The 16,015-nt window shown below is 41.3% G+C and overlaps 1 protein-coding gene across 2 annotated transcripts in view; it reads left to right on the top strand.

Annotated features, from left to right (window-relative positions):
* LPCAT2 (lysophosphatidylcholine acyltransferase 2) overlaps positions 1-16,015 on the top strand; it is a 66,747-nt gene that overhangs the window by 12,498 nt on the left and 38,234 nt on the right. For both annotated transcript variants that reach the window (XM_077751330.1, XM_077751331.1), the window contains exons 3-8: positions 725-942; positions 2,619-2,731; positions 5,021-5,081; positions 5,967-6,025; positions 7,283-7,317; positions 11,176-11,230. In XM_077751330.1, coding sequence (XP_077607456.1) covers positions 725-942; positions 2,619-2,731; positions 5,021-5,081; positions 5,967-6,025; positions 7,283-7,317; positions 11,176-11,230 — 541 coding nt within the window. The remainder of the gene's footprint in view (positions 1-724; positions 943-2,618; positions 2,732-5,020; positions 5,082-5,966; positions 6,026-7,282; positions 7,318-11,175; positions 11,231-16,015) is intronic.

Genomic DNA, 16,015 nt, shown 5'->3' with positions numbered 1-16,015 from the left:
AGAGGTCCTGGCATAGTTTGATGAACTGATTAGACTTTAATGACATAAATTCTCTTTAAAAAAACAAGCAGTTAGATTTCTGAAATTGTGCAAATGCATCATGTTCCAGGAAAGTGAGGTGGTGACTTTACCTTTTAAGGTTTTTGATGATGTCTAAGAGCTATAATGGTATGGGTAATAAGGCTTTAAAAAATTATTCCCCAAATAACTCTGAGGACTGATTCAGCATGAGAGTTCTAGAAGTGTCTGGGGAGATAGATAGCATCATCTTTCTGACACAAATGTACATTCCCAAGGTCATTCCTGGGAAGAACAGTACTCTTTTGGATTTCTCAATGGAGGATGCATGTTGAAAATTCATTTTTATCCGTTTCTACTCGTAGAATAATGGAGCCACTTATTAGCCATATGTCCTTGGGAAATTTTACTTCTCTGTGCCTCACTTGTCTGATCTGTGAAATGAGGATGCTAAAAAATAGTATCCGTTTCATAAAATTGGACTGAAGATTAAATAAATGAATATATGTAAAGTGTTTAGAATAGCGTGTGGCAGAAAGGACCCCATGTAACTGTTAGCTGTTTCTTCTTAGCTGATATTTTAAAAGGAGGTGCTCTGACACGTATGGGGGTTTTGTATTCTGTTTTAGAGTGAAGCCCTGCTGTTAGCTGAGATTAACAAAGCTAACTATGTCTTTTTTTTTTTTTTAACTATTTATTTCCAAAGGAAAATGACTCAACCAGTTTTGAAGTTTCTGGGTCGTGCCATGTTCTTTGTGATGGGATTCATAGTTACCGTGAAAGGAAAGGTCGCGAGTACTGCGGAGGCACCAATTTTCGTTGCTGCCCCTCACTCGACATTCTTTGATGGAATCGCCTGTGTGGTAGCTGGGTTACCTTCCATGGTATCTCGAAACGAGAATGCGCACGTCCCTCTGATTGGCAGTAAGTACTTGTAAGATGATGCAGATATTTTCATGCTCGGGGTTCAAATTTGTAAGAAAATCATCTCCTTACTTTGAAGAGGAACTGTATTTTCAGAATGAATTTATGATAAAGTTTAGTGACTCCCCTACCCGTACTCTTATAATGCTTATTAAATTCTTTATCGGGGTGCCATCACTTCCTCTTGTTCTTATATAGCTAGAAAGACCGGCTTTCAAGTACCAAATGTGCTTAATTTTTCTGGAGGGAGAAACCAAAGAATTGGTGAGAACGCCAGCGCAACTGGCCCTAACATGCTATTTCACGAATTTCTCCTGCCGGTATTAGGCTCACAGACAGACCAAGTCTTTCCTCTTAACTCTGTTTTCTTATTATTGCCCCAGAATCTCCATGAGGGACCAAAGTGAAACTCTTTTTGAAAATTATGATGTAGAACAATAAGTACTTCCTGACGTATAAAATGATGCAGCCAGTGAAATGTTTATCCCGTCAGGGGCCGCGGTCTCTCCCCACGGTGTGGGTCTCTAAGTAACTGGTCCCAGTTGTCCCAAGGTTATTGCAGCAGCAAGTGGTGAGAGAGTGGGTGTGCGGGCTGCCTGAAGTCGCCTTGGTGTCTTGGACAAACAGCAATATCCACAGCTTTTTCATTCAGCTCAGAAAAAACTCCCGTTTGCTCATTCTTCCTCAGCGTAGCCACAGTGCTTTGTATAATATGGCGTTTTCCTGTTTAGCAATAGGATTTTGGTAAATCGAGGTTTATTTGGCATGCCTGAGGAAGCCACCTACTTCGAAGACTGCTGAAAATTTGAGTAAAATTAATAATTGCCCCTTATTCATATATACTGTGAATTCACATAATCAGTTTTCCAGATATTCCTAAAAGAAAACAAGATGAACTTGTAGTCCATATTCCTTTTTTAAATTTAAGTTTATTTATTTTTGAGAGAGAGAGAAAAAGCCCGTGTACATGCACGTTGGGGAGGGGCAGAGAGAAAGGAGATAAGAGAATCCCAAGCAGGCTCCGGGCTGTCAGCACAAAGCCCAGTGTGGGACTCGGACTCACAAACCACGAGATCATGACCTGAGTCAAAGTCAAGAGTCAGATGCCTAACCAGACTGAGCCACCCAGGAGCCCCTGGTACTCTATATTCTGAAGCTCTAACATCGATTGAAGAAGACATTTAGGGACAAAATTGCATTTGCTTCCTTTCGTGTTTTTGCTGCTAACTTCTATCAGTGAAATATTTTTAGGTATAAATAACCACTTCTCCTTTTGAACTGGAAGCCAAAGTCTTTTTTAAAAAAATTTTTTAATGTTTATTTATTTTTGAGAGGCAGAGCATGAGCATGAGCAGGGGCAGGGCAGAGAGAGATGGAGACACAGGCTCCAGGCTCCAAGCTATCAGCACAGAGCCTGATGCGAGACTCAAATCCACGAACCGAGGGATCATGACCTGAGCTGAAGTCGGATGTTTCACTGAGTCCCCCAGGCACCCCTGGGAGCTAAATTCTAATAAACTTTAAATTGGAGTGTTTTTTTTTAAAAGTTCTCTTTGATTTGCTGTATTTTAATTTTACATAAAACTTGTTTCATAATGTATCCAGTATCATTGCTGTGGTAGCTTTAGCCAAAAAAAACCCCAAAACTCAGTTTTGACCTTCTGTTTGTTTTAAAGGACTTTTACGAGCTGTGCAGCCAGTGCTCGTGTCCCGTATAGACCCGGATTCTCGGAAAAACACAATAAATGAAATAATAAGGCGAGCAAGCTCAGGAGGGCAGTGGCCTCAGGTAAAACACAGGGGACGTTCCCTTAGATATATCATGAGCTTGTTTATTGTTCGTGTATTTGTAAATCATTTGGATCTACAGATGGCAGTGTCTGGGGACGCCTATGCTAGGCTCCTTCAGCATAATAGAAGCAGAATAAATACGTGAGTATTAAGAAGTCCTCCTTCCCAGGAGATCTCCCATGGGGTTAAATGTGCCTTCTTCCTTATTCTCCAGACTCTTTGAACCAATTTTTACTTCATGACATTAAAAAAAAAGTCATTCTCTAAGTGGGAATTTATTTATTAGCTTAAAGACAGCTTATCAAAGCTCAATTATACTCAAAAGTATGGTAGGTTTGTTGGGGGAAAAAAGCGATTATGATCTTAATCTTATCCAAAGTATATTTAGGCAGGGCTTTTCAGATCAAGGCGTATATAGGAATCACCTGTAGAACTTTTTCAAGCTCTACCATCTCACTACCTCCAACCCCTGGAATGCCTTCGGAAGGTAAGGGGTTGGGGGGACCACAGTTACTGGATAAAAGGAGCCTCCTGGGCCAAGCGAAATAGTCAGGCAGAGAAGGACAGTTACCATATGTTTACACGTATAGGAGGATTAGGAGGAACTTAACGAAGGACCATGGAGGAGAAGAACGGGAAAAATAGTGGGGGAGAGGGAGGGAAGCAAACCATGAGAGACTCTTGAATGCCGAGAACAAACTGAGGGCAGAGGGGGTAGGGGAGAGGGGGAGGGGGGAGATGGGCATGGAGGCGGGCACTTGTGGGGATGAGCACTGGGTGTTATATGGAAACCAACTTGACAATAAACTATTTAAAGTAAAAATTAAAAAATAAAAAAAATAAAACACTAAAAAAACCAAAAAGGAGCCTCCTGGGTAATTCTGAGAAGTATCGCTCTACGTTGGCCCGGGTGACCTCTAGCGGGACTAATCCTTCAGGGCGCCAGCCCCCCCATGATGTGTGTAGATGTGAAAATACCAAGAGGAGTAGGACCCACCACGAGGTCCCAGAAACCTAGGCATGTGATGAATGATTTAAAAAGTGACCAGAAAGAAATGGCACTTGGAATAAGGGTTTGATTTTTCTCTTTGGATCCAAGGACCATATCTAGGACTGGTGGGCGGAAGTTAACAAATAGGTGAGAATTCAGCTTATTTCGTCTCAAGGAACTTTTTGTCCAGAGGCAGAATGATCTGATCTGAAATCCTTTTCTAGAACTTTCAAACGCTGGCTAAGCCACCACTTGGAGTGGAGAGGGGTGGATATTGTAGAAAGAATTCAAGCATTGGAAAGGCTTTCAATGCCCCTTCCAGATCTGAGATTCTATGATTTACTCTATATCTGTTCATTGTTAATAGAGCAGCTATAGAATTTCCGTTGAGTGAACCATATTTGATAGTGTATCCGGTTGTGATAGGAAACCTTTTTTTTTAATTGGGGAATGAAATTGCACACACTTAAAATTTTTATTTTATAAATAGCCTGTCATTATGGCACGTTAGCCTGATAATGTTTTCCTGTTCTAATTATTTAAAAAATATAAATGCTAACTAAGTACACATACTAACTGCTGGGGGTGCAGGAATTTTCTTTTTGGTTATTTTACGTACTTGGCAATTCACTCATTGCCCAATCCTGAAAGCTTCAGCAAATCCAGCTTATTCCGTCAATAAGCTACGGTTAGTCAACTAACTGTACTGTGTCTTTTACTTGAAGCACGAAAAGGCTTATGTTAAAAGCTAAAAACACTTTCTCAGAAAAGCTACTAAACTGTAAGCCATATGTCTATTAATTTAAGTGAGCAGAAAGCATATTGTAAGTATTTCCTCCTTTTTGCCTTCTCCGTATATCCCTAAACTATATGCTGTAGGAGGGAATATCATTTGACAGGGAAAACAGAAACAAGGAAGTAAGAATGATTTGGTTAAGGTTGTACAGCAGTAGAGGAGAGAATTTAATGTGCTCTCTGAGCGTGTCGTAGGGTCTACAGCTTCTTTTAAGGTTATCTCTCAGATCATTAGCATCATTATTAAGAAACATTTACTAAGTCTATTTTCTCTTCAAAGCTTTAATCCATTTTCTAATTACCTTACTGCTGAGAGAACAGTTCTTTCAGAGGAAAATTGAATAATCTGATTCTAGCTTTCAGTAGAATCAAGTATTAGCCTTTTATTTCACTTTTTTCTTCTATGAATTGGCAGCTGTTTGTGAAATCATACAGTTTGAGTAAAGAGTAACCTATTAATTAGACTGAAATATTAAAACTACGTATTCCTTTTCTCCCAAGATACTAGTTTTCCCAGAAGGTACTTGTACTAATCGTTCCTGTTTGATTACTTTTAAACCAGGTGAGATCAATTAAATTATATTCTATAACAAACTATGGGAGATTTCTCAAATGATTTGATACTAATACAGAAAACAACCTGTTCGTTTGCTCTGGGCATTTCTTTTCCGATAAAAAGTTTTTGACATCGTGATTCTGCAAAACCCATTTACTTCCTCTTTTGGTATCACAACCCCTTCTTCCTTGGTTAGTTGTGTGTGGGTGTGTGTGAATGCACAGTTACACACACGCACGCACACACGCACGCACGCACAGAAACCTCTGGCAGATATTTCATTTCCTTCAAGGATACCCTCCCAGACACCCCCAGGTCCTGTGTTATCTGATGGAAAACTAGTGATCATTATAATGCCCTCAGATGCCTTCTACACTTCACCCTTTTTAAAAATATCATGAAGTCATAACTTTCATAGCCATGTATAATTTCATAGTAACTGATAATAACTTAAATACGTGTTTGTATCGCCCACTGGGATGCTCAGAGCCCAAGTTGGAGCTCACTTCTAGCAAGTGGGGCTCATTCTTGCTGCAGGTATTTGCTTTGATTTAGATTTTCTTCTCCCCATTTTCTCTTTGTCTTGGCTTTGCCATTTTTTCTTATTTTTTAAATCCTGTTGCATAATAAGTATTTGGAAAATGAAAACACGTGGGGATGTAAATAAATCTTTTCAGTGATTTGGGCATAACATTTAACGCCTTGGTTTCCTAATTCTGAATTTTAAAACTCTCTCATTTTGGCAAAGCGCTAGGGACTGTACCAACATTTCTCAGTTTGTGTGTATTTTTAAAACAGTAAAGTATATGTACGTCATTTATTATTAATTCTCTTTATGGCAAACCTCGTGTCCTATGTGGAAGGTGTTATAATATTTCAATGTGGTTTTAGGGGCCTTCATTCCAGGGGTTCCGGTGCAGCCAATCCTCCTCAGATACCCCAACAAGCTGGTAAGCATCGTATTTGACCACGGGAAAATAAATCTCAGACATTCTGAATGGCACAGATCCTCTGGGACCCCTTTTAGAATTTGAATAAAGCTCTGAGTAGACAGAGGTTGGAAGCTCATGGGTAGACCCCATTCCCGGCGCCACATTTCGTTTCTAGAAGTTTGCCAAGAGAGGCATGTCTTTGTGGACACCACTATCCCTCGATGTCTCTGCTGTTCCTAAGCTCCGGGAAGGTGTTTCCTCAGCTTCTCCTCCGCTGCCACTGAAACGGTCCAGTAAAGTCTGACTCAGGGTCTTACTGACCTGGGTAGCAGGAAACCTGCGTAGGTTTGCAATTTGCTCTGAGCCTACAAGGAGACTTTACCGGATTCAGTTACCAGAGGGATGGCTGGTGTCGCAGGACAGATATGGGGCTGGCTTGGGGTTTCATTACTGGCTCAGTACTTACTAGCTCTGGGACTATTGACGAGTAATGTTAGTAGGAAGATACATGAAAACAATCTGTCGCCCTATAGAAAGTGCACGGTTGGCTCAGGAAACAGCCCCTTCCGCTCCAGCTAAGCACACTGCTGGCTTGTGGATATTGATTGTGCCACTGTTTTCCTAAGAAAGGGTTTTTGGAATTGTTTTGGCGGCGAAAGGAACTTTCTCTACAGAGACTTTCCATAAGCAGGGAGATGTAATGATTAATTATCTATGTTACTTAAGACCAAGAGTTCGCCATCAAGTCAGCTTTCTTTTAGTGGCCGCCTTCTCAACTTTGGACATCCCCTGGTTAAAAAAATTAACATCTATCAAAATTTACTTATTGTACTTCTGTCTGTTTGGCATTTATGCAAATCCTTTCACTAGGTACTACTTGAATCTTTTCTCCCAATACCTACCCCTCCACCCCTTTTTTTTGAGAACTGATATATTCTGGGTTTTATTTATAAGCAAATTAATTATCCAGATATGTTCCCATTAGGAGAAAAATAGCGAAGCCTACACAGAATTCTCTTAAGAGTTAAGAGCAACTTAATTCCATGAAAAGATAGGTGGCTACATATGGAAAACAGATTTTTGCCATGTAGATATATAATCCAAGAATTCACAGAGCAACTCGCTGCCATTTGATAGGCTTGTTTTACTTTTTAGCACACTGCTTTTCATTCAGAAGGGAAGTATATGAATAGCAAAATATGAAAATAAGATTTTGATTTTATTTGGCATTTCTTTTCCTCCGAACTAACAGTCTAAACACCTTTGTTATTGTAGGATACTGTGACTTGGACGTGGCAGGGATATACATTGTAAGTTGCTTCACTATATTATTGGTTTCTATAAATTTTGTTCTGGGAAGAAAAAGAAAAATTTATTCCTTCTTTTTTTTTTAAATAAGCCTTGTTTTGATCCATTCGTCCATTGATGGACACTTCGGCTCTTTCCATGTTTTGGCTATTGTTGAGAGCGCTGCTATGAACATTGGGGTCCATGTGCCCCTATGCATCAGCACTCCTGTATCCCTTGGGGAAGTTCCTAGCAGTGCTATTGGTGGGTCATAGAAGATGTGGTTTATCTATACGATGGAATACTACATGGCAATGAGAAACAATGAAATCTGGCCATGTGTAGCAACATGGATGGAACTTGAGGGTGTTATGCTGAGCGAAATAAGTCAGGCAGAGAAGGACAGTTACCATATGTATGCACATATAGGAGGATTAGGAGGAACTTAGCGGAGGACCATGGGGGAGGAAAAAGGGAAAAATAGTTGGGGAGAGGGAGGGGGGCAAACCATGAGAGACTCTTGAGTGCTGAGAACAAACTGAGGGTAGATGGGGGGAGGGGAAGGGGGTGATGGGCATGGAGGAGGGCACTTGTGGGGATGAGCACTGGGTGTTATATGGAAACCAACTTGACAATAAACTATTTTAAAAAATAAATAAATAAGCCTTGTTTTTGTAAAAGTAAAGATTTCTAATCAGATCCTAATATCTTTTAAGGAAGTCTGTGTAGAGAGCATCACTCTTGGTTGTTAGCTCCCAGCACCTGCCGTGTGCGGAAGTCTAGCTGCCGGCCGTGTTTTTACAGGTCTCACACGTGTAGCTCCCGATTCTTTTTCTTTTTTTTTTTTTAGTGTCTTTTATTTCTGAGAGAGACAGCATGAGCAAGGGAGGGTCAGAGAAAGAGGGAGATACAGAATCTGAAGCAGGCTCCAGGCTCTGAGCTAGCTGTCAGCACAGAGCCCAACGTGGGACTCAAACCCATGAACTGTGGGATCACGACCTGAGCCAAAGTGAGACGCTCAACCGACTGAGCCACCCAGGCACCCCGTGTAGCTCCTGATTCTTAAGAAACAGCTCAGTGACCCCGTTTGGACCCTCCTTACCTTTAATCTCGTAGTTTTATTCCCACTGCAGGTTTCGCATATTATCTGGTGTCTCCATTGTTGTTTTACTCCGTCCATTTAAGCAGCCCGGAGTCATTGCATCATTTGGCCTAAAATAGCTGTGATGTGTCTGATCTGAGCTGAGAAAATAGCTAAGCTTTCAGTTCCGTTCTTGGATTTTAAAAGCACAAGGATCAGCAGTTTCTATAAACATTTCAGACAGGAGAGGAATACAGCTCCCCATTAAGCAAGCTGCATTGAGACAGGCCTTTAAAAAGAACAGAGCCTGTAGAATCGTGCTTTGTCTCAAGAGCTTTATGTGGAGCTACCCCCCGCAGATAAGTCTGAGCCGGTGTGTATTTGGTGAAAGCCACGTAAAATTCCTGGATGTGAGGACCTTGCCTGGGACTTCCCCAGCAATGCCTTTTGATACTGATACATAGAGAGTTTACATAAGGTCGTTGATGCACAACCACTTGGACATATTTCAAAGGGAATCCTCATTGGCCTTCAAGTAGCTTGTGACTTCCTTGTCTACCTTTTAGATAATCCAAAACGATGTATGAAAGCCAGATATTTTTTTGTGCTGCATACCAATTTTCTCCATTTTGTGTGAATTGCATCAAAGTAATAAATTTAAATCCGAATTGGTAACTGATGGGCCATTTGCATGTGTTAGCGTTTATTGACATTTTGAAACATGGATGTTTCCATTACGCTCCAGCCCTTAGTGGTTGAGGTTAAGTAAATGGCTCTCAAAATAAAGACCATAAATTGTAAAGGACATCTAGACATCATGTGATCTTTAACTCTTCAGGAGATCGGCTTATTTATTTGGCTAGAATACGTGTTTTGCGTCACTACTGATCTTGAGTTCCTGGGTTTCGGCTTTTTATACGAGAGCAAGTGAGAAGAAACAAATAGTATGAGCGCATTTTAGAAAAAGGAGTACCCACAAACTGAATGTAGCGCATCTTTATAGTTCCTGAGGTGTGCATGCTTGGGGCCCTTACAATTTAAGTACCTTGCAGAGACAGTGATTTCAGTCAGTCAGTATGACTTTTTCAAACTTTCTCAGCAGTCCAGGTAGGCGTGAAGGTCAAGTAGGAGAAGGCCTTCTTGGACGGGGGATCTGGATAGGAAGTGGAGTGGTCTGGTGAATCCAGCCTTCTGACCTGGGAAGTGTGTGACAAAGGGAAAAAGAGAATAGGAGAGACAATTCAGAAAAGAGAGAAAAACACTTTTTCAAGAGTTAAAGATTCCTTAGGAGTGATAAACACAAAATCTTTAAAAGGCACAGCTTTGTTTTGTCCAAATGCTGCATTGTGCTTGGCCCGTAGTAACTCTCATTTCTGCCGGTATCTTCCCATGGGCTTCCTGGTGTATTTAGCACCAAATCTGTTACTCTTAAGTCCGCTTTCTCCGTTGCCCTTGCTCCAAGGGCTTAGTCTAGACTCAGATTCTAAGGAAGAGACTCTGTACCAAGGCACACAGCCTAAGGGAGAGGGTTAATAAACTTGGGGAATACACTTAGGGAAGGCGCAGCTATAGAAAAGCTGTTTTGTGTGGGTCCGAGAAGTGTTGTCTGGTTTGTGTGTAGTGTGGACAACACAGGTTCGATGAGATCTTATGCCTGGTTTGTTTCGTTTTCCTTCCTTCCTTCCCTCCCTGCTTCTTTCCTTCCTTCCTTCCTTCCTTCCTTCCTTCCTTCCTTCCTTCCTTCCTTCCAGCATTCAGAATTTTCAGAACAGATTTATCTATTCAAATCATTAAATTCCAAAGCTCAATTTAAGTAACTCAGGAACAGTTTGCTTTATAGTGAACAATGTGGATTGATTTTGTTTGCTTGGGGTTGATAGTAAAAGATTTTTTTCCTCTCAGATGCAAAGTTTGACAACCAATACTTAACATCTTATAATTATATATGGGATTGGTACATCTACTTCTTAAATTCCTTCTTTTTTAACTAAATTCCTTGTTTAAATGTCTAAATTTCTTGTCATAAGTAAGCCCCTTTAAATATTTTTATAGATAAATCATATTTTAGTTTCTTAATAACATAAAAAAGTTGATTTCTTCCTTCCATGTAGCATAATCCACTCTGCCAGATATCTGGGTCATCTGTCTAAATGAGGCGATGTAAAAATCCCATAGAAATCCTATCCAGAGACTCTAAATATGTACATAATGGTGTACATAGAAACAACTATTTCAGAAATTATCTTTGAGAGGGATGGTTATAACCACTTTAAAGAAAGCCTTTGTCCTCTATCTGGCTTTACAATGAAATCTGAAACATTTCAGAAAATTTCTCCTCAACTAAAACGTTGATTATTAATTGGGGCAATTTGATAATAAATAAAATTCTGCTCTTAGGGAAAGGCCTGCTGATTTTATTTAAATATCAGATAAGAGTTTAGAAATGTAATGTTTTACTCAGTTTTCCTGTAAACACATTTGTATGTACCTTAAAATGTGGCCTCGGCAGTTTCTCTAGGCACGTAAGCCTACGAGTCTGAGTTGTCAAGGAGACTTCAGATTTGGGGTTTAGTCCTCCGAGGTGCAGCCCTGACTCACAAGTACATATCTGGTATTGTATTTGGTGATTTAACTTTGGAATATCAAGAATACTTGGCTTAAGCAGTGTTAATAGCTGCAGTGTGGCACTTAAAAATGCAGAATGTATATGCCATGCTGTGTATAAAGAAAGGGTCGTTGAGTAATAGTAGATGACACATATATTACCATATAAATATGGCCTGTTCTTTTTTCTCCTCAGCATTCAGCTCTGTATGCTCACGTTCTGCCAGCTCTTCACAAAGGTGGAAGTTGAGGTAAGTCATTCAAAAATGTAGCCTTGGCGCTGGAGATTTGGCCTTTCCTTTTTTCACTCTGCACTTCTAGTCTGGAGAGCCCAGCTGTACAAAGGTTGGAAGTTAAATCTGCCATCTTTAGAATAAGCCCTGGTCTTTTACAAACTGTCCACCTGGCTGTCAGATCCAGCCCTCGGAATCCTATCAGGAAGTACCTCTGACTTCTGGGAACTTCCATAGGCAGCCACCCTGGCTGACCAGATCTGCATAACTGGTTTCTATCTTATTCCTTTCAATGCTGACCCCTGCCCTTGAATGGTATGGATGCTTCACATCCTGACAAAAGGAGCTACAGTAGCCAGTGTACAAGGAGTATAGGAGCCCCACGGCTCCTTGAAGAGTACACGCTGTCAGGGCAGAGGGGGGCTCCCTGGGCTCTGGGGGGAGGCGCAGATGTCAGAAGCCCTCACTTTTGGAATCACTCTGCACCTGAAAGGCCTGAGGAAATCTTGTCTGGGCGGCAGCTCACGCCAGCATTCACAGGGCTGTCTTTTTTTTTTTGAGTTGCAGAGACAGGCAGGGAGTATGGAAGCAAATAGATGGTTCTGAAAATCCTGACCAGATTTTTAAGACCCTGAACGATGATTCCTAGACTCTAGCAGTGACATGGGATGGACTCATAAATGCAGAATCAGTAAAGTTGGCTTGAGTGATACCCTCAGGGAGCCTCTGAGGAGAGAGGGTCAGAATAGCCAGTCAGGCCCTTGCCTTCATTTTCCAGTTGCATCCGTGGAGTGTGTGATGAGAACTCTAAATTTGCATATGTTAATTCGGAGTCCCGAGTGGGGGCCCTTGCTCCCAAGTTACAGGACATGGAATTTAAGTCACAAGAATACTGTTTTACTTTGTTGCATAGCTTAGTCATTTAGCCACATAGCGGTTGTCAGAAGTAACAGGACGTAGAGGGCAAACTATATTTCAAAATGAGTTTCACTTCGGTGAAGTTTTTCTTGAGACTCACAAATTGTCTGCTTACCAGGAAAAGATCTGTTTATTAATTATATGCCACATCTCCCCACATTTCAAAGCAACTCAGGACCTCTCACAATGGCTGAAAAACACCAGTTCTTAGAATATACTTAGGTGTTTTTAGAGAAAAACACTAATTTGTACTCTAATGAGTGTAAGAAGTACCAGTGCAAACAAAATGAATCAGATTACTTTTTCCCCAGAACTGTCAGTGCCTTTGAGATGGTTGGACCACAGTCTCCCTTTTTATCTGGATACCTCCCAGAAGCGGTGTTCCATAGAATATATTTTGGGAAGCCCTGTCAGGAAGAAATATTATATTATTTCTAAGTACTCCAAGCACACTCTTCCTTCTTTAATAGCTGTCCAGATAGCCTAGCCCTGTTTGCTTTCTCGAAAGGAAGGAAGGAAGGAAGAAAGGAAGTAAGGGAGGGAGGGAGGAAGGGAGGAAGAGAAAGAAAGAAAGAAAGAAAGAAAGAAAGAAAGAAAGAAAGAAAGAAAGAAAGAAAGAAAGAAAACAAGCTTATACTTAAAACAGCCACTCTGTCTTCTCTGCAAATTTGGAAGATATTGTTTATATAATATATATGCTGCCCCTTCCTCTAAATTTACCCTTCCCCACCTAAAACAAGATCTAGCAACAGATGTGGAAATGTACCTAAAATGTCTAGTACATGTGTCAGTGGCCAAACTATTACAACAGAGGTATGCAAAGTCCTCATTTTTTTGCCCTGACCATTATTACCACATTTCCTTTCTGTGTCGTGGCCTTTCTTTCCTCCCTTTCCTTTCCTTTCCTTCTCTTCTCTTCTTTCTTTGCTTTTCTTTTTTCTTTTCTTTTCTTTTCTTTTCTTTTCTTTTCTCTTTTCTTCTCTTTTCTTTTTTTCTTTCTCTCTCCCTTCCTTCCTCTCTTTCCTTCTTTCTTTTTCTTTCCTTCCTTCCTTCCTTTTCTTTCTTTCCTTCTTTCCTCCTTTCCTTTCATCCTTCCTTCCTTTCTCTCCCTCTTTCTCCCTTCTTCCCTCCCTCTCCCCTTTCTCCCCTCCTTCCTTCTTTTTCATTACAGTATTTGCATTCTCCAGCTAGTTCTTAGACCTGTTTGAATAATATTTCCTGGCAAAGAAAGAATATATCGTTTGATAACTTTACAAACAAAATGGCTACCATCCGGTGTAGAATAGCTGAATGGGTAAGATTCAATGTATTCGAATTGTGATGGAGGGCAAGGGAATGGGAATCTGTGGCCTTCACATTCAGTCTTATATCTTCTTTATATTTAGTTTAGATGTATGTTGCCACCTTTCACCCAAGGGACTCCTCACCACCTTATGACTTGTGAATATTGTAATCCCCCTCCCCCAGTTGGGCACAACTGAAAACTGTCTCCCAGCCCGTGTGCTGCTCTGTGTGCCCACACCCTGGCTCAGGGCCCTCAAGAGCTGAGCACTGCATCCGATACTCTAGCTTCACCTCGTCTGGGGCACCCGGCCTGAGCGGCTCTGTTAGGAGGCTCGGGGTGTTCAGTTGCACCAACTACAGCCGTCTCGGCTGTTCAAAAGCACCCTCTCCCAACCTCCATGTTCGTTGAGATGAGACTGATGGAAATCCTACTTATTACTTTTTGCATATGTTTTTACAACTTTAGAATGTCTAGTAACCAGGTGAGCCTAACTGAAGATGTGCTATTCAAGAATATGGTCTTAAGTTTTGCGGTTTTTATTTTTATTTCTTTTTTTAAATGTTGATTTATTTTTGAGAGAGGAGAGAGAGAAAACAAGTGCAGAAGGGGCAGAGAGAGGAGAGGACAGAGGGTACAAAGCAGGCTTTGCGACAGCAGTGAGCCCGATGCGGGGCTCGAACTCGTGAGCCGTGAGATCATGACCTGAACTGAAGTCAGAAGCTTAACCAACTGAGCCACCCAGGCGCCCTAAGTTTTTTGGTTTTTAAAATGAACTTTGAGCGGGTCATTTGGTGTCCTTTTAGTCACTGCACTGGTGAGTCACAGAACATCTCTGGATGCCGAAGGCTGTACTCTTTCCTCTTACAAGTCACTCCTCACTGACGGTGATTTTCTAACTCTGTAGTTACCAAAACCTTCAGATAGCTAAAATCTAGGGAGTGTAAAGTCTCCTCTCCCCACTCCCTCTCTGTTTCCTCAACAGAGATCGGGTTTTGAAAAGACCATCATGGGGTGCCTGGGTGGCTCAGTCGGTTGGGTGTCCCACTTTGGCTCAGGTCATGATCTCACGGTTCGTGGGTTCAAGCCCTGTGTGTCGGGCTCTGTGATGACAGCTCAGAACCTGGAGCCTGCTTCGGATTCTGTGTCTCTCTCTTTCTCTGACCCTCCCCTGCTCATGCTGCCAATCTCTCTCTCTCTCTCTCAGATAAATAAATATTTTTAAAAACAGAAAAGAAAAGACCATCATTTCCTTGACTCTTGAATTGTAAAACTACAGTCAGGTCCAAACCTCACGCGCTCTGTAATTGGTCTTCCGGCATCCTTGAACAATGATGCCATGTGTGTCTGCAGAAGGTCCTCCTGAAAGTTACTCTCTGGGTCATAGTGACAGAGGGGATGTGCCTTTGAGTGGTTCCTTTCATCGGCCAGCTCCTTCACAAGTGTGCCTTTATAAGCCTCTGGCTTAGGGGCATAGGGAAGAAGATAGCTACTAGGGAACATCCCCAAAGGTGACAGAAATCAACAGCCTGCTAGTGTATCCCACGAGAGAGAGTCCACGCAAAGCCAGCCTCTAAGGTGCTCTGCGGACAAGAGCTGGTTTACGAATGGACACGGGCCATTCACAGTAACCATCCATCTGTTTCTGCCTTCGCAGGTGACATCCATCTCCACTTATATTCACAGCTACCCATTATCATACAGATACAGAGAAATGGCTTGTAGGCATACGGACGTATTTTGTTTTAGTAAAATTCTTTTGCAAAGCTTAAAGCAAGCTTCTACTGGCTAGCATTGGACTTATAGTACTTTATTGTGGGCAGTCCATTGCCATAATAGAAAAGGATTGTTTTTTATTAAAAAAAACAATTCTGATTTTGGAAAGGATTGTAATAATGAGTGTTATGACCAACCCTGGTAGATAGATACAAATTTTTAAATCTCCAGAGAGTATTACTTCGGGAAGGTTCAAATATGTTTATATAGTTTACTTAATTATCCAAACACACTCCAATTATTTGTAGTTTTGAATCTAAAATGAACAGGCATTTTAGAAAACTTCTATCACACAAATACACACACACACACACACACACACACACACACACACACCAAACCTATATATGTGTTTGTTTTAACAAAGCTAATTTCTTCTGGAACTTGGTAGAATTCTGAAATTTCTAAGTAGTAGTAGAGAAGTAGAATGTTGTACAGGACACCTGGGTGGCTCAGTCAGTTAAGCGTCCAACTTTGGCTCAGATCATGATCTCACAGTTTGTGACTTAGAGCCCCGTGTCGGGCCCTGTGCTGACAGCTCAGAGCCTGCGGCCTGCTTCAGATTCTGTGTCTCCCTCTCTCTCTCCTCCTCCCCTGCTTACACACTGCCTCTCTCTCTCTCTCTCTCTCTCTCAATCTCTCTCAAAAGTAAATAAACATTATTTAAAAAAAGAAAAGAAAAGGAAAAGAAATGGAATGTTATATAAAGAGGATTAGCTGGGGTTTTAGTCCAGTCTGCTGCTACCAGCCTGTATGTGCTCAAGTGAATGACTTAAGCCTCTCCTAGCCTGTGTTCTCCGTGGTAAAATGGCGATAATAGCCTCTTT

Source organism: Crocuta crocuta, unplaced genomic scaffold (assembly GCF_008692635.1).
Source record: "Crocuta crocuta isolate KB4526 unplaced genomic scaffold, BGI_CrCroc_1.0 scaffold124, whole genome shotgun sequence".
NCBI lineage: Eukaryota > Metazoa > Chordata > Mammalia > Carnivora > Hyaenidae > Crocuta > Crocuta crocuta.
This window is presented reverse-complemented; position numbering and strand designations above follow the sequence as displayed.